The sequence below is a fragment of the Branchiostoma floridae genome, chromosome 12, assembly GCF_000003815.2.
Source record: "Branchiostoma floridae strain S238N-H82 chromosome 12, Bfl_VNyyK, whole genome shotgun sequence".
Taxonomy (NCBI): Eukaryota; Metazoa; Chordata; class Leptocardii; order Amphioxiformes; family Branchiostomatidae; genus Branchiostoma; species Branchiostoma floridae.
This window is the reverse complement of record NC_049990.1, coordinates 1,093,767-1,112,695: the sequence shown is the minus strand read 5'-3', so window position 1 is coordinate 1,112,695 and position 18,929 is coordinate 1,093,767. Positions and strand designations below refer to the sequence as shown.

The window sequence follows — 18,929 nt, the reverse complement described above, 5'->3', positions numbered from 1 at the left end:
TCGACCGAGCTAAATTCTTGATTTGTAAAGGGGGCTTTAGGAACATACTGTAGATTAACTTAAGATTAACGAAAAGTATGAAAATCGTAAAGCGCTTGTACTCCATTGATCGTGAGCAAACCTCATAAATGTTGTCATAAAGGCTGTACGTTCCACACTGGTACTAAGTATTCGACTTGGGCGTCAGAACAATCAAGTCACACAAAACTCGCTTCAAAAATGTTGAACATATAATCCAGCTTCACCGCAGGAAACTATGAGAAAGATAAAACTATAAGGAATATCGCATACCCCGACGAGACTGAAAAAGATGAGAACTTAGCCCATAGCCCAGAGAGGAATCCGCTTGAAATTCTCCTTGGTGGCCGCCATCTTTGATCCCGTTGTACATAGGGTCGCAGGTGTTTACCTTTCTTATTGACTGTAAGGTCAACACACGACAAAAGGGGCGGGGTTGTTTCCTGTTGCGACTTGGGTAACGTTTTCGGGTCAAAGTTCTAAGTCAGTTATGATCGCGTTTTTAAAAAGTACAAGAAATCTAGTTTTCTCGCATCAGTTTTTATTCCCATTGCTAGATCGTATTACACACAGCTTTGTAGAGATGTTCAGATTTTTCTGGAAAGTTTTTCTATTGCACCTGCAATGATTAAGATGACAGAAGATTTCCAATAAATCTAGCCTGGTATCCAGACCGGCGTGCTATACTCGCTAATCTCTTCGATCCGGCAACCGATTAGCCCCGCCGCCAAATAGTTATCAGAAACTGGATGCCATTACCTCTGAGTGCAAATAGAGACTGGGGCTTGGACCTTCCCTGGCATAAGGATTATACATTACCGCGAAAGGGCTATAGTATAGAGCGAGGAACTGGTATCCAGGCTACAATAAATCTGACACAAAGTCATATCTAAAAACGGTGAATTGTCCCTGAAACATCAAAAACATGATTAGGACAGCAAATGCTTTCCAAAGAAAGGGCGAACTCACTTAGGTCGTGCGATCGTCGTACGATTTTGATGCCGTAAGATTTTCAAGCAGGCCGTGGCAGAGCCTAACACCGACATGGATCCAAAACAGCATTTTTTTTGCACCAAGACAGTTGAACTTTGCATGATTACATGGTTATCCTCCGAAATGCCCAAAGTTAGCGATCGTACGACGATCGTACGACCTATGTGACCGTGCCCTAACCGTGCGTACCCCTTGCAGCAGAAACAGGACAAAAACGACCACCACCGCCCAGAGAGGGACACGCTGGAAATTTTCCTTCGTCGCCGCCATCTTGAATTGATCGTAGTCTGCGCTTGGTGTTTACTTGCCTAAACAAGCCGCAATGGGGCAAAGTTCGTCAAAATGCTACTTAAAAGGGGCGAAGTCGTTCCTTCATGTACAGGAGCGCATTAGATTTACATTAGCCACACATGATAAGCGTGACTAGGGCAGGGTACCAGTACAGAAAATTCAGGTCCAGGTCCGGTTCAGGTCCAAAGGATCAGGTCCAGGTCCGGACCTGAACCTGGACCTGTTTCAGTATGACTCATACCAATGGTCTATTTCACTAGAAAGAAATCTGTTTGGTTGTGTATTAGACTTACACTGGCGTTTTAAAATCCTACAACGCTAGCTGCACCTGTACGATTGACTGTAAAACTTGGTAGAAATTATTATAAACTCTACTCTACTTCACTCTTGTTATTTTTGTCCACCTGCAAGCGCCAAAACGTTTGAATGCCTTATAAAATAATCTGTTAAATTTCCAATTGGTTCAACATTCGGTCCACCCAATTTTTTCAGGTCCGGTTTTTCTGGACCAGTCCAATAAGAAAAACCGGTTTTGTACCGGTACGCTGTACCGATACCCAGCCCTAAGCGTGACCAAGCAGAGATAAGATTACACGTTACAAATCTGTTCTTTAATTTGTACTTGTCTCAGTTGAGTAACACTTTATGAAAACGTAAAAAGCAAACGTTGGATTCTCCAGTGTCTACTTGACTTTCTTCTCCATCGCAAGTTTGAACGTGATAAATGTAATCATGTAGTACTAGTTATACAATTACACGTTAAAAACAAAATATGCACTCTAATTTTGTAACACAGTAGTAACATATCTATGTTGAGCAACACTTGTAAAATTGTGAAAACCAGACGTTGGATTCTCCATTGTCTACTTGATTTTTTTCTCCATCGCAGGTTTGAACACAGTAAACGTAACGACAAAATAATTACACGCTAAAAACAAAATCTGTTCTTTAATTTTGTACTGGTCTAAGTTGAGCAACACTTTGTAAGAACGTGAAAAGCAAAGGTTGGATTCTCCTGTGTCTACTTGATTTTGTTCTCCATCGCAAGTTTGAACACAATAAACGCAATGATAAATAATTACACGCTAAAAACAAAATCTGTTCTTTAATTTGTACTTGTCTCAGTTGAACAACACTTTATGAAAACGTAAAAAGCAAACGTTGTATTCTCCGGTGTCTACTTGACTTTTTTTATCCACCGCAGGTTAGAATTTGGTAAACGTAACCATGTAGAGATAAGATTACACGCAAAAAAAAACAAAATATGTTCTCTAATTTTGAAAAGCACGTGTTGAATTATCCAGTGTCTATTTGACTTTTTTCTCCACGGCAGGTTTGAACACGATGAGGGGAAGCAGAGAGAAGATCCCGAACACGAACGTCTGCAGGAGCCACTTCAGCCGCGCCGGTCCAGAGATGTCCTTCCATCTAGTACATAGAAAGATTTTAAGGTTAATGTGGGGTAAGGTACAGGGTGTTCCATAGCATTTTTAGGGCCGTAAGCGCAGTGGGTTTAGCCTGGAATCCAGGCGTGCTGTGCTTTGGTCGCTCCCCAGAGGTACGCTTCCTGTCAACCTCTGGGGAGTGACCAAAGCACAACACGACTGGATTCCAGGCTACAATGGGTTGATCTGTCAAATAATAAAAGCATCAACTAAGAATCTTACAAAATGTTCCGATCTTTCCACAGCTCCTGTGTAATTTGGAGGACTTCCCAACCAAAGGCCGTTCCTTGTTCGAGTATTAGAAATAAGTTCTGATTCGGTACTATTTGAAGCCGCTAGGAGGCGCTTATCAAATGTTCTCTTTGATTTAGACATCTATCTACATGTATCTACATATCACGACTATCATATTTATTTTTATCTACTAGTATTTATTTGTTCAGCTGTTTACAAACAGCCAGGGCTGCTCAACTATCATAAAGAACTACTTACAACTTCTCGAGTTATGCTGTTATACAAACACACACAAAAACAGCGATCCAAAAGCATAACCGTCTTGACGAAGGCAATGATACTGATAGAAAGTATTTGATGTTTATAGATAATGGTAAAAACACGAAATGACAAAACTTACAGAGTGATGAAGAAAGCGATCGCAGTTTCTGCTGTGTGTATGCCAAGGATCCTAAAAGGCCTGTGAACACAGACAAACAATATGAATGTAAGAAACTTATCTCATACTACAACTCCTGTATTAGTTAGATAAGCCTTAAGTTAAGCTATAGAACTGTAGTTATGTAGATGCCATACTTTGTACCTTGTATAATTGTTGTGCAATAAAGTTATATATATATATATATATATATATATATATATATATATATATATATATATATATATATATATATATATATATACATATATATATATATAAAGAAAACAAATAAAGTTACAGAGCCAGAAGCTTGTGACTTCACATTGAGTTATTTCTAAGCCTACAGTACATCTTTAGCCTAGGTACGGTTATACTGCAAAAATCCATAACTGAACAACGGGTCGTACCCTACATCTGCTTGGAGATGACAAAAACAGCATAGGAACCTGGGAGGGGTTTGCCTTGCTGTGTATCCCGAAACTAAAAAAACTATTCTGGATAACGGAAAAGGAAAGCGTAACGTTGCCATGGCAACGAATATGCGTGTAACGTTGCCATGGCAACGAATATGAGTGTTATCCGTACCGTGTCCGGTCTAGCTTGTAAAGACGATGACTGGCTCTACTCTCAAGTGCTACCCAGGGTTCTCTGTTTATTCAAGTATGTGAAGGGATCCGGGATATGCGTTCAGAAATAAGTCATCGGGGATATGAGATCTAATCTCCAAGCAGATCCTACAGTGGCATATGTTAGTACCAAACTGGCCAAGGAGTGTAGTCAGCCAAGAGGTGTCCATTTGCCGGTAGCGAAACTCACTCCTCTGCCAGCTTTTGATAATATCTTATGCTACCGTAGGATCTGCTTGGAGGGAAGGGAATGGGTGGACCTGAACAGAGCAAGATGCGGAGTAGGTAGGACCAGAGACAACCTACTGAAATGGGGACGGGTGAACTCAGCTGAGTGTCGTTGTGGCCACCCAACCCAAACCATGGGACACATTACAAAGGACTGTGTATTAGGCCCCAACATCTCCAACCAGGACCTACTAGAAGCTAACGAGAAGGCCGTGGCCTGGCTGCATGACTGGCACGGAACGCTATGATGATGATGCTTGGAGATTATATGGGATCCGTAATATGGGGTCCATGCAATAAGTGATCCTGAAGGAGTGATCCGGAATATGGGATCCGGTATATAATGTTTCAGCGTAAAGCTCCGATAGCTGTACGTATCTACCAAGGGGATGTCCGTTACTAACCTTGGTTGGATTGCTGTATCTACCTTCTAGGGGAGGACCGTTACTAACCTTGGGTGGATTGCTTTATCTACCTACTAGGGGAGAACCGTTACTTACATCTCCTGGATGCGGGCCGGGTCGTTCTTGATGGTGTTCTGTATGAAGCTGCCGACAGGCCCCAGCACGTGCCAGGGGGTAGAGTCAGGGGCGAGAACGGCTAGCTGGGAGTAAACAACAACTGGTAAACAAACAAACAACAAACAGGTCCCAGCACGTGCCAGGGGGTGGTGTCAGGGGCGAGAACGGCTAGCTGAAAATGCACAACAATTAGTAAATAAACAAACAAATAAACAAACAAACAAACATGCAGGTCCCAGCACGTGCCATGGGGTGGAGTCAGGGGCCAACACAGCCAGCTGGGAGTAAACAATGACTCATAAATAAATAAACAAACAACAAACAACATAGAGGTCCCAGCACGTGCCAGGGGGTGGTGTCAGGGGCCAACACGGCCAGCTGAAAATGCACAACAATTAGTAAATAAGCAAACAAATAAACAAACAAACAAACATGCAGGTCCCAGCACGTGCCAGGGGGTGGAGTTAGGGGCCAACACGGTCAGTTGAGAGTACACAACAACTGGTAAACAAACAAACAAACATGCAGCTCCCATCACGTGCCAGGGGGTGGTGTCAGGGGCCAACACGGCCAGCTGGGAGTACACAACAACTGGTAAATAAACAAACAAACAAACAAACAAACAACTTGTTCTAAAAGTGTGTCACGGGTTGACGTCAGGGGTAAACAAAACAACCGGGAAATCCAAAATAGACTTATCAACCCAGCTGCAGTCCTCGTTTCAGCCAGCTCAATTCCACAATGGAATTCGATGAAAAAGAACTGTTTTTCAATCATTTACGCGAAAAAAAGAACAGTTTACTCTAACGGGTACATTTTGTACATCCGCACCACTCTCTTTCGATAGGTACTATAAAATGTCGGTCACGTCTAAAGACTGGGGTACTTCGCAGAGAGGACTCTGACCGACAGGGCATTGACCCTTTCCTCACAGGGTGTCCGACAGGTTGTTGCCCCTTGTATGTGCGGGTATTAAGGTTGCGAGAACCATGTTTGTACGAATCAGGCACAGTGTAGGTTGTCACGTATCACCAACAGAACAAACACACCAGGCATTACCTCCTTTGTCTTGCCTGCCTCCCTCACTACATAGGGACCTTTTCTGGCTTCTTTGATCGAGGGGTTTATGGAGACAAAATCTCCTTCCTTTAGTTCAAGTTTTTCTATCCCCCGTAATACGTAGCGACATGGCCACGTGACCTTTTGGCCAGATTGACGTACGTTTAAAGAAAAAGAAACAATCGAAATTTCTTGTAATCACTGAATCGTGAGCAGAAAGTTAGAAAGTTGTCATGAAAGTTGCACGTTCTACCTGTACTAAGTATTCGACTTGGACGTTAGAACAGTCAAGTCACACAGACTCACATTAAATAAGCATATATCAAACTTAGCTTCACCGCTGGATACTACGAGAAAGCTAAAGCTATAAGGAATATCGCATACCCCGACGAGAGCAAAGAAGACAAAGACGAAGCCCATCATCCAGATAGGGAGGCGCTTGAAATTCTCCTTGGTGGCCGCCATCTTGGATCTCGTTGTACATAGGGTCGCAGGTGTTTACCTTTCTTATTGACTGTAAGGTCAACACACGACAAAAGGGGCGGGGTCGTTTCTTGGTGCGACTTGGGTAAAGTTTTCGGGTCAAAGTTCGAAGTTAGTCATGACCGCGGTTTAAGGACAAGAAATCTTCGTTTCTCGCATTAGTTTTCATTCCCTTTTTTTAAATCTTATTACAGCTGTGTAGAGATGTTAAGATTTTTCTGGAAAGCCTTTTGATTGTACCTAGTACAATGATTAAGATGGCATAAAATTTCCAATAAATCCGACACCAGGTCATATCTAAAAACGGTGAATGGTCGCTAAAATACCAGGGCATGATTAGGACAGCGACTGCTTCCCAATAAAATGACAAGAATGTTATATCTGTCAGATGTAATTAAGGGCGTGGTCACACAGGTCTTGCATTCGTCGTACGATCGCTTACTTCGGGCATTTCGGAGGACAACAATGTACGTCTCATGAAAAGTTCAACTGTCTAGGTGCACGAAATGCTGTTTTGGATCCATGTCAGTGGTTGGCTCAGTCACGGCCTGCTTGAAAGTCCTACGGCATCACTGAATCGTACGACGATCGCACGACCTGTGTGACCTCGACCTATGTAACCGTGCGTACCCCGACTACCAGAAACATGACAGAAACCACCCCAATCGCCCAGAGAGAGACATGCCGGAAGTTTTCCTTGGTCGCCGCCATCTTGTAGTGATCCCAGTCTTCCCTTGGCGTTTGCTTGTCTAAATAAATTACCCTTCGGTCAAAGTTCTTCAAAATGCCGCATCATAAAAAAAGGGCGGAGTCGTTCCTTTATATACTGCGTATTGGAATGAATGAATGAATGAATGAATGAATGGTTTATTGAAAAACGACATACCTCGCAGCCCAAGGCTGAATTGCGTATACGGTACAAGTATGGCACAATAACATGTCTCAACTTATCGTACACTTTAAAACTTTAAGACAACTTTTCTCTTAATTGGAACATAAAAAACAATCGACTATTTACACTATCGCATAATAACATGTCTCGCCTTATCATACACTTTAAAACTTAAAGACAATTGGTCTTATTCTGAACATGATAACACTCGACTATTCACATTATCAGCATTTGTTCATGAGGCGGACTAGATATGGCATTGGGGAATTTCGGTATCGGTTTGTTCTGCACTTTACAGTTTTGAGCTTCTTAGAGTTCCTGGTGTTTCTACCATGGAGTTCCCCTGCTGTGGGTGGGAGGAGTTCAGGGCTGAGTTTGCCAGCAAACTTCAGGCATAGGTCCTCTCGTCGGTCCTTCAGTGACTTTAGACCGGTTAGCTGCAGAGCTGACTCATAGCTAGTGTACTGTCCCTTCAGAATTGTGCGCAGCGCCCTCTTCTGGACCCGTTCCAACCTTGCAACCTGCATACTTGTCAGGTTGCAAGGTCAGGTATTGGTGGGTTGTGTGTGCGTGATCTTAGCTACCATGCTGATTGGAGAAACCTGAAAGAGTCAGGCCAATGAAATTGCATTTCACGTCCCGTTTGTACGTGTCCGCTATTAACTTACAAACCGTTACGTTATAAATGTGTGACTAAATCAAACTTACATGGCAACTTTCAGGTTTAACCAGCCATCATGGATGACAATGTCTACGTCATGATCACGTGAGTGCAAGCATCCAGTCGTCTGTAGGAAAAACATAACGAAATGTTGATTTTACTTTTCATGTGTGGCACTTTTATGGAGGGTCGTTTCTGTAAAATATAATTTTTCTTTTATAGAATGTTTTTGATTTGGCTAAGGCAAACACTGGATTTCTATTCTTAATATCTGTTTTCAATCTCTAAGTTAACATTTCTTGCTACTTTCTTCACTTGTCAGGTGGTTGAAAGTTGAAACCACCGCCATAGTTCGTCCGCTCGCGGTGCACTGTGGGGAAAATCCAAGATGGCGGCGCCCATGGCTGGTGGCGAACCTTTTTTCCGGCGCGCTTCGCCGTTTTGGATGTCCTTTATCACCGTCGGATTTACCATCTTCGGGGTGTGTTGATTTTCTTTTGTTTGCTTATGTGTTTGAGTTTATTTTCCGTACAGTAGCGGCTGTGTGAATCGTTGTTTAGCGATGTCGGAGGGAGATTTTGTCCGAGTACGTTTCCTGACTATGGTGCTGGTGCCCAGTATATGGGTGCTGTACACGGTAAGAACAAAGGGGATCTATAATTTGTTATTATAGGTTTTGATTTAACCGTGAACTTTTGTATTTATGGCTGCTTCTCTGGCCTGTTGTAGAGAGAGTAAAGGTAACCCCTGCCCCCAGCCCCCCTCCAAATAATTTGTGTATAAGTTACTATAACGGGAATAAGTATGAAGCATAAATTCATTGAACGTTTTTTTCAGCCGCAGGTTTATAATTATATTGTGCGCGGGGGTGGGGGGTTGGGGGTTGGGGGTTGGGGGGGGGTTGTACTCATACCTGCATACCTGCATACGGCTACTTCACAATCTAATGTACCCATTTTTTTTCTGACATGCTATCAGTTGATAGCAAAAGATACACAGCCTATAGCTGTTTTATAAATTCATTTCCCAAAACCTGGTACAACAAGGAACATGTCACAAAAAGAATTTTGTAAATCAGTCAATATTTGGCGAAAATATTGACCAAAATATAACCTAAAAATGCCCAATTTTAAGCGTTATCGGGGACCATTCAGTTTTTACTAATTCTTAAACCTCTGATCTAACAGAAAAATTGTAGTTGGTAGTTAGAAACCACTTGCTTTTGATATGCGGTCATGTGACTACTAGTGATTTTATGCTTTTTTTGAAGGAAATGACCATTTTTTGGTTCCATAGGGACTATTTTTCCATTTTACCCACATGTTGACAGATTCCAATGTTATTTTAACTGGATATATCTGTAGTCTGTAGCAGCTAATTGTTTGGTAATATTGGTGTTGTCTTTGTATGTAAAAGTAAGGTATTGTGTGTGTATAAGGTCAGAAGTAGAATAAGATCAGTAGCACACTCTTATGACATATTATTTACAAGCAAAGTCCAGGATGTCATTTTCCGAAAAAAATCTGTAGCGTCCGTACCCCCTTTAATTTCTGTACTAAGTAAATCCCACAAGATTGTGATTATGACAGTTTAGAGGCCTCTATTACCACATACTAGAACACCCTTTAAACCATTGCTGTCCTGAAAACTCTGTCTAGTATAGCACCATAAACATCAAAATGTAGCGTCCGTACCCCCTGTAGCGTCCGTACCCCCACCTGTAGCGTCCATACCCCCATTTGAAGCTTTTTAGCAAAATGCTGTTAAAATTACTGTCCAACTGCTACAATTCTGATTCAATACATTAATTACAGTTCTTACAGATATGATTGGTTAACTTTTTTCTCTAAAAATGTGACTTTTCAATGAATTTGAGCTGCATTTTTCTGAGATTTCCTCCACAAATCCACATTTGCTACACCCCCTCAGACTTCATAAATGGTTCATTCCAAAGCAGCCAAAGATGGATGTGAGATGATATTTGATATTCCCCCATGAGTTTAGCTGATATAAGAACACCAGTTTGGTAGATCTACATTATACAAGGCATAAATTAAACATAGTACATGTATTACATAGTATGTAATGTGTAGCATCTGTACCCCCTGCACTATTGTTTCTCTTGTCCAAACCAATATGTACATAGCATGTATTCAAGAAAGATGCAAGTATACATTGCTGGTTTGATGGCATGGGAAGCACTGTGTTATATTCTTTTATGTAAACCATCACTTCTTTATCACAGATTCTGTAAAATCTTCTATCAGTAGGCCTGTTATCAAAAAGTAGAATAAAGATCCAACTGGGTGGAATCTCAACTGGCATATTTATATTCTCATTTTCTTTGTTAAACTGCTGCAGTAGCATTAATGGATGCTTCAATTAATAAATAGTTAATGATTATTAGAAAATAGACATGTTTAGTGGGCTAATTCCATTGTTCACTACCAGTCTTTACTATAATTGTGTAGCGTCCGTACCCCCCTTGAAATGTTCATTAATGGTCATATGAAAGATTCTATGTTATGTTATACACTATATCTGTTGTAATTTTATGTAGAAGCCCAATAAGGATAGATAACCACCAAAATTTAGCTACTATGGTGCCTGGATTAAGAATTATAGTATTCTTTGCTTCAAGCCAAATTACCCGCATATCATTATAGCTGCTTTAGTAACAGATGACCAGAAAATGACCTAACATAGTCATACTGCAACTTGAGTTGATTTTCTAGCATAGCAAATGCTAATTATACAAGAAGATAAGGATAAAACACCCATTTTCTGTTCTAATGTTGAATATACAGTATGCTGCAGTTCCAGTAATTCTACAGTTGTAGCGTCCGTACCCCCTTAGTGATCCATTTATAAAAGCCCATGTACAGAAGTTATAAAAGCTCGTTGTGCGGAGATCCTTTATGATAGTAAGCGCAAGGTGTGTACCTTTGAACTGCTAACAACAAAAAAAGAATAAAATGGAGTTGAATTTTCACCCCTAGTGACCCCCTTTTGGTACATTAGATTGTGAAGTAGCCGATACCATCTTCAGTCGAGGGAGGAGTGGACTCCTGTAGTGGACTGATCTTGACACCTCAGGTCATCGGCTACGCATGCTCATACTTCAGATGGCTCCAGTGTTTGTCTAGCTGGTTTTTGAATTCGTTCACTGTCTTACTGCTCACTACTTTCTCTGGCAGGGAGTTCCAGTTATTTGCCACTCTTGTGCTAAAAACCTGGGCTCTCAACCTCGACTTAGCTACGGCCGCGTGGCGCGTTGGTACACCCGATCCCTCGATCTCGGAAGTTAAGCAACGCGCGGTTCGGACAGTGCTTGGATGGGAGACCAACCAAGGACGTCCGGATTGCTGTAGCCTCACGAAGCTTTCCACGAAATCGTCTTCCGGGAGGGACGTAAAACGGGGGTCCCGTGCTCGAGGAGGTGCCTCGACCACGTTAATCAGCCTCATTACTCATAATGGGTACCTACTGGCTGGCAAAATACACCTGGTGATTATTATTATTATTATTATTAGCCAGGGGGATCTTCAACTTTAGACTGTGCCCTCTTGTTGTTGTGTTTTCCGCCCGCTCAAAGAAGGTGTCATGAAGGTGGACTCTCTCTTTGCCTGTTAAAAACTTGTAGACCTGGATCATATCCCCCCGCTGTCGTCTGTACTGTAAAGATGGGAGTCGTAGTCGCTTAAGTCGCTCGCTGTACGGGAGGTCTCTCAAGTCCTTTACTAGCTTTGTTGCCCTTCTCTGTACTTTCTCAATCCTAATCTGGTCCAGGATGAAGTGGGGCCCCCAAATGATGTTTCCGTACTCGAGATGCGGTCTTACCATGGTCTTAAAAAGGGTAGGTACCGTTACCTGCATACCTGCATACCTGCGTAGGTACTCATAATGTACACCCATACCTTACGGTCATATACAGGTATAGATCATCTCATACCCATACATAGCCGGTGTGACTATACACGAAAAACGTATTTACTTAGTAATACATCGACATACGTATTACAAGTAAATATGTTTTTCGTGTATAGTCGCACAGGCTAACCCGTACAATCATATCTTTATAGTTCCTTAAAGGTAGTAAAATGACTAATATATTATGAGCTTGAGGCTATTGACACACTCAGTTTGCCAAAATGTTTCTGTTCTGTGGGCACATGTTGCTACCATCAGTTTGCGGTGTACGCTCCCCAGTCTGTTCCCTGGTACATGCTGGGTCCTGTGGGCACCCTGACACATACAGTCGTAGTTGAATGAGCTTTTACTTACCATACAACCCTGTAGTGTTCCTGTTGTATCCACAGTTTGCGGTGTACGCCCCCCAGTCTGTTCCCTGGTACATGTTGGGTCCTGTGGGCACTACTGCCGCACTAGGCACACTGACATATGTAGCATGCTGCCCTCAGTACTACATGGCTTGTTTCTGTTATCCCACTGTTTGCGGTGTACGCCCCCCAGTCTGTTCCCTGGTACATGTTGGGTCCTGTGGGCACACTGACACATACAGTACACAACTATCAATACTACAATGAGCTTGTACTAGTACTTACTATATATATGTTCCTGTTATCCCCCCAGTTTGCAGTGTATGCCCCCCAGTCTGTTCCCTGGTACATGCTGGGTCCTGTGGGGACACAGTACTATACAGTTTATACTCACTATATGTTCCTGTTATACCCACAGTTTGCAGTGTATGCTGCTCAGTCTGTTCCCTGGTACATGCTGGGTCCTGTGGGCACTCTGACACAGCATGCTACCCTCAGTACTACATGGCTTATACTCACTATATGTTCCTGTTATATCCACAGTTTGCAGTGTACGCCCCCCAGTCTGTACCCTGGTACATGCTGGGTCCTGTGGGCACTACTGCCGCACTAGGCACACTGACATATGTAGCATGCTGCCCTCAGTACTACATGGCTTGTTTCTGTTATCCCACTGTTTGCGGTGTACGCCCCCCAGTCTGTTCCCTGGTACATGTTGGGTCCTGTGGGCACACTGACACATACAGTACACAACTATCAATACTACAATGAGCTTGTACTAGTACTTACTATATATATGTTCCTGTTATCCCCCCAGTTTGCAGTGTATGCCCCCCAGTCTGTTCCCTGGTACATGCTGGGTCCTGTGGGGACACAGTACTATACAGTTTATACTCACTATATGTTCCTGTTATACCCACAGTTTGCAGTGTATGCTGCTCAGTCTGTTCCCTGGTACATGCTGGGTCCTGTGGGCACTCTGACACAGCATGCTACCCTCAGTACTACATGGCTTATACTCACTATATGTTCCTGTTATATCCACAGTTTGCAGTGTACGCCCCCCAGTCGGTACCCTGGTACATGCTGGGTCCTGTGGGCACTCTGACACAGCACCTCATCAAGAACTACCCAGCACAGCTCTACAAAGGGTGGGTGTGATGCATGTCTTAGAAGGAATAGTCCTGCCTACCTGCCTACCAGACTGGCCCCTTGATTCTCTCCGTCAGGTCTCAAAATATATTGTTGCGGTTATACTGGTAGCTGACTTGTAAATTGATATTTGCAAATACAGCCCTGCGTACTGTTTCTGTCCTACTACAATAGCTGAACACTTCTTATTCTTTTTTTTATTGTGACTTAATTGTGATTCAGCTATGTAAGGTACTAGTCAATACTACTACTATCCATAGTGGCATTTCAGTACTAACTAAGCTTGGTATTGTTTTATACTGAGCATATACCAAATTACAAATTGTCTATTTTTTTTGGCTGGCAATCTATAGTATAAGAAATTTCAGCAACTTGTTCATACTAATTGCTGTAAGTAGTTTATTTTACATACCTTCCTTATCTCATCATCCTACTTTTTCTTCAATCATTAAGTGACTGACATTCAGTAGTGACCCATACAATAGTGTTGTACATGCAGGTTAAATTTTGTAATTATTTGTTGTTATCAGAAGTGGAAAATGAAGTTTCTGTCCATGTTGTTCCCCAGGTTCTGGGTAGCCTGGGGTATCCACACAGTGGAGGCCGTCATCGCTGCCATCCTCACTGGGTATGTATGGACTCTCCTGTTTACCTAAGTCAAACTATATCTGAATAAGCCATAGCTTTGACTGAAAAACAAATTAAAGGTATTTATACTACGTAGTGGTAGAGAAAGTTATGTTTTCCAAGTTGCATGTACAGTACATCTGGTGATCATGTTGGGCTTTACAGCCAAGAGCCCTTAGAAATGGAAAAAAATGGCTTTAAATTTTATCCTTTTCTGTGTAGCATGTTTATCAAGACATCCAGAGTATTGTAAATGCCCTTATTTTCGTGGAGACTGAATTTTGCAGTAGAAGAGGAAAGAGGGTTTTTGCTGCACTTTTGTTTTGGTTTGAAACATTTCTGTACTCTATAGTTATACAAAACATAAATTCACAGTGTCATGATTTTGCAGTTAGAGGTCACAAACCATGAATGAAGTAAACATCTCCAAATATCCCAGAATTAACAGTATAGTTTATAACATGTTTGTTTGTTTCCAACATAATCTCCCTGTCTCCTCAGGGTAAAGAACATCGGTGGTGTGACCAGGCTGAAGTGGATTGTCCAGACCCAGCTGTTTGGGCTGGCCTCTCTCTACATGCTCATTCTGTACAAGCCGAAAGCAAAGGCATCTTAAAATCACTTCCTTAAGGTGATAGGTCAAGGTCAACACACTTCTTGTAGGTCAGAGGTCAAGGATCAAAGGTGCATGTCCAGACCCAGCTGTTTGGGCTGGCCTCCCTCTACATGCTCATTCTGTACAAGCCTAAAGCAAAGGCTTCTTAAAATTTGTAATATAGGTCATAGGTCACAGGTCAACTCGAATTCCTATAGGTCATTGGTGAAAGATCACAGGTACATGGTTATACCCAGCTGTTTGGGCTGGCCTCCCTCTACATGCTCATTCTTTACAAGCCGAAAGCAAAGGCGTCTTAAAATCACTTCCTACAGGTCATAGGTCAAAGCCAACACAATTCTTGTAGGTCAGAGGTCAAGGATCAAAGGTGCATGTCCAAACCCAGCTGTTTGGGCTGGCCTGTCTCTACATACTCATTCTGTACAAGCCTAAAGCAAAGGCTTCATAAATCACTTCCTGTAGGTCACACTTCAAGAATCAAACTTTGTGTAGGTCAGAGATGAAAGATCAAAAGTAGATATTTGGGCTGGTCTCCCATAATTGTCTTGATCAAGCTTTTAGGTCATAGGTGAAAGACCAAAACTGTCAAAGGTGGAAGTTCCTGACCATGCATATGCATGCCAAAATGCCAAACTGTTGACCTCCATGAAAATGATTCTTATTGACTTATCTTTCCAGGGTCCATGGAAAAAATGATCAGAGGTAAAAGACTGCTTTGTTCACAGAGCAGCTGTCTCTTATCTTCCATAGTGATCACATTTTCAGCTAGCTGCTTCACACTTGTATTACTTTCAATCAGGTCACAGGTGAAAGGGCATAGGTTAAGAGATACTTGATATACAGTAGTGTGTAGATTTTAAACTTTGAAAATTGCACTCAAGTAAGTGATAGATGTAGGATATTGGTAGTATTAACAGTTAGAAGTAAAAGTTAACATGTAGGATTCATACTAGAGGTAGGAGGAAGTGTTAGGAAGATAATTGCTAACTTTGCTGCTACAATTACAGATACACAGGAATACAGGTAGGAAGCCATTAACCTCAGACGTAGACTAAAAATGGGCTATTTAGAAAGTAGGTCCTTTTTAGCAGATTAAGATATGCATTGGCTCCCTTTGGGGTGCATTTAGGATACATAATCTCATGTTCAGTTCAAACTTTTTATGGATCTACAAAAGAGGTGGAGACTATACTTTGTGAATGATAGTGTAGCTCTACTTCAGAGTAAAAGATCTGGCCTTTCCATTGATATTTACCGTATACTGTATTACTGTATGCAATATACATTGGGCTGGACTCATCATGTACAGGAAAAGCAAGCAGACATGGTCGGTGGTGTGCAGACCAGACTGCTGATAGTGTTTGTTGGATTTCCAGAACAGAAATCAAAATTCCACCTGCAGCCTTGCACTGTACAAGCCACACCACATCAATGAAATTTGATCCATGTATCCAGACTACATACAATTCTGCATAGGATTGTAAAATGTAGGAGCACAGTTTAAGGTTTGGTGAGGAAAGGAATACTGGAATAATTGCTACCTGTTTTATGTGTCTTTTTTAAATCTTTCAAAAATTATTGTTTACATGTTGTAATTTAAAGCTTAGGGCTGTTAGTGCAGTACTGATGCTGGTGTGATATTATTGTGGTTTATGTGTCACGTCTTTGATCATACATTTTCTGATTTTTGAAAAATGTGTCTGTGCAGTTGGTTATTTCCCTATATGTTTCAAATAACAGAAATTAGGATTGAGTTTATTGAATGATTAAAGAGTGTTTTATAATAGAGAAAATGTCAAGAATGGCACTATGAAGATATAGCAACGTTGTACAGAAAAAATATTATGCTCATGTCCGCTTTGTGAACTTTTGCATTTACCAAATTTTCCACACAGCTATATTTTAACATCTACGCTGTTGTGACCCAAGATTCTTTCGTTGGTACAAAGAGAAGACTTGATTGGGCCCAGACAGTCTATACTTTGACATTTTTATTGATCAAAAATAGGCTGTTGACAATTTGCAAGGATCTCTGACTGATACATGGAATGTATAAGGAACACAAATATAGAATTATTCTTCTACATTTGCGTTCCTTATACATCTTATAAATTCTATTAGAATTTATACAAAATTGTAGAGTTTAAACCCTTACCCTGTAACAATGTAGCAATTACCCCCCCAGTTATATGTACATGAGCAATGCAAATGACAGGGAGGGTCACAAATATATATACACACCAAATTAGACAGAGAAGAAGATAAAACCAAATTTACCAATAGTGAATAATGGACGACGGGGACCGTAGCACAGCATCTGAATCTTGTTGAGGTTACTTTCAACTTTTTCTATCAGTTGGCGCCTTTTGTCTGTAGGCTCAATCTGCCTTGCCATATCCAAGGCTTGTTGGAAAGTACTTACTGATGCCCCAAAATCATCTAAAAAACAATAGGCTATTCCAAGTCTATTGAGTAAGTTTACAATTTCTGGTTGTGCTATATTCTCGCCACGCAACTTTTTGTACATCTGTAGCGTCTTTGAATAGTATTTGATTGCTTTGTCGTTGTCACCAATATGTTGCCAGAGTACCCCCAAGGTGGAGAGAATACAGACAATGTCAAGATGCGCTGTACTCTGACCAAGCAAATTCATCTTCATTTCCAGGGCCTTTTCAAAATAGTTCACTGCTTTCTTCTCATTATCAAGTCTACACCAGTTGTGCCCCAGATTGATGAGTAATTCGGCGATGTCAGGATGTGTCTCACCGAACAAACGTTTGCATATCTGCAGTGACTTTTTGTAGTAGCCGATTGCCTTTCTGTAATCACCCAGTTTATGGCACAACATTGCCAGGTTGCTGAGTAAGAGAGCAATTTCCTGTGTGCTCTCACCATACAGAGTTCTATCCATTTTCAGCTTCTTTTCATAGTAGTCAATTGCTTGTTTGTAATTGCCTAGCTCACTCCACGCTGACCCCAGGTCTTCCAGTAAAGAGCTGATTCTAGTGTGTGCTGTACCCTCACCTTGAGTACTGTTCCGCATGTTCAGTGCCTGCTCATAGTAGCCGATTGCTTGTTTATGATCACCTAGGCTATGCCATGCTAATCCCAAGTTTCCCAGTAACGTTGCAGTATCAAGATGTGATTCACCCTGACCACGGGTATGCGTAATCATCTGCAATGCCTGTTCATAGTAGTTGATTCCTCTGCTGTGATCTCCCTGCTCGCACCAGAGTGTCCCCAATTTGTTCAGTAAAACGTCAATGTGAAAGGGCAAACTACTGGACGTCCATCCTACTGTTTGCTCTTTAGTACTCCTGCACATCTGCAGTGCTTGTTCAAGGTAGCTGATCGCTTTTTCGCTGTCTCCTATATCATCCAATGCACTCCCGAGATAGTAGAGTGCAGTTTGTGGATGGATTTTAGTTTGGCCATAGATACTCCTGTCCATCTTCAGGGCCTTTTCATGGCAGCTGATAGCTTTCTGGTGATCACCCAGTTTACTCCAAACATTCCCTAGGTTGTTCAAAGCTACGGAGACCTCAGGATGCGCTGAACCTTGCCCAAAGATTGTATCTAATATATGTAGTGCCTGTTCATAGTAGCCGATTGCCTTTCTGTGATCACCCAGGCCACTCGATGCTATTCCTAGGTTGTTGAGTGTCAAACCGATTTCAAGATGGGCTGTATTATGATCGAAGATACTGCTGAACATCTGCAGCGCCTGTTCACTGTAGGCAGTTGCTTGCCTATAATCACCCACCATCCCAACTGCCCACCCAAGGTTATAGAGACACACAGCAATATCAGGATGTGGTGTAGTCATACCATGGATGCTTCTCAACATCTGCAGTGCCTGTTCAGTATAGTCGATTGCTTTTCTGTGATCTCCTAATTTACCCCAGGACGTTGCTAGGTTCAGGAGTGCAGTAGCAATTTTAGGATGAGCTGTACTTTGACCATATATACTCCGTTCCATCTGTAATGCCTTTTTAAAGTACCTCAAAGCTTTCTGGTAATCACCCAGGCTAAGTAATACTCCACCTAAACTGCCCAGGCACGTGGCAATGCGAGGGTGAGCCCTAAATGCAGCTTCACCATAGACATTCATAAACATCTCCATTGCCTGTTCTATATTTGAAAATGACCTCCTGTAATCACCTATGTGGGAATATGCTTCTCCCAGTGCTTCTAGTGAAGCGGCAATGTCAGGATGTTGTGTGTCCTGGTCACCGAGGCCCCTGTACATCTGTAGTGCCTGATCATAGTAGCCGATAGCTTTGCTGTAATGGCCGAGGTTAGCCCAAGCCTTCCCCAGCAAATACAGAGACCCTGCAAAGTCAGGCGTGACGTTGCATTGAATAGCTTCGCGTTTTTGTACT

At 42.0% G+C, this 18,929-nt stretch overlaps 2 protein-coding genes and 1 long non-coding RNA gene across 4 annotated transcripts in view; 1 reads left to right on the top strand and 2 right to left on the bottom strand.

The window, feature by feature from the left end:
* The window catches only part of LOC118427860, a 2,754-nt gene extending 1,325 nt beyond the window's left edge, over positions 1-1,429 (bottom strand). The window contains exon 1 of the long non-coding RNA XR_004832590.1: positions 1,201-1,429. This is a non-coding gene — a long non-coding RNA (uncharacterized LOC118427860). The remainder of the gene's footprint in view (positions 1-1,200) is intronic.
* Positions 1,430-2,609: 1,180 nt separating this feature from the next.
* Positions 2,610-6,393, bottom strand: LOC118427906 (transmembrane protein 254-like). The gene is made up of 4 exons (XM_035837869.1): positions 6,221-6,393; positions 4,757-4,860; positions 3,382-3,441; positions 2,610-2,730 (listed from the first exon to the last, which is right to left on the bottom strand). Exons 1-4 carry the CDS (start codon positions 6,299-6,301, stop codon positions 2,610-2,612), a joined length of 366 nt encoding a protein of 121 aa, XP_035693762.1. The 5' UTR covers positions 6,302-6,393.
* Positions 6,394-8,225: 1,832 nt separating this feature from the next.
* Positions 8,226-16,361, top strand: LOC118427845 (transmembrane protein 254-like). Of its 2 annotated transcripts, XM_035837818.1 has the most exons (5): positions 8,226-8,353; positions 12,325-12,388; positions 13,264-13,303; positions 13,873-13,932; positions 14,433-16,361. In XM_035837818.1, the coding sequence occupies exons 1-5, from the start codon at positions 8,261-8,263 to the stop codon at positions 14,545-14,547; spliced, it is 372 nt and encodes a 123-aa protein (XP_035693711.1). In that variant the 5' UTR covers positions 8,226-8,260; the 3' UTR covers positions 14,548-16,361. The 2 variants fall into 2 exon arrangements, with proteins under 2 accessions (XP_035693711.1, XP_035693710.1); XM_035837817.1 differs by lacking the exon at positions 12,325-12,388 and having other exon boundaries at positions 8,228-8,353; positions 13,200-13,303.
* Positions 16,362-18,929: the final 2,568 nt, after the last annotated feature.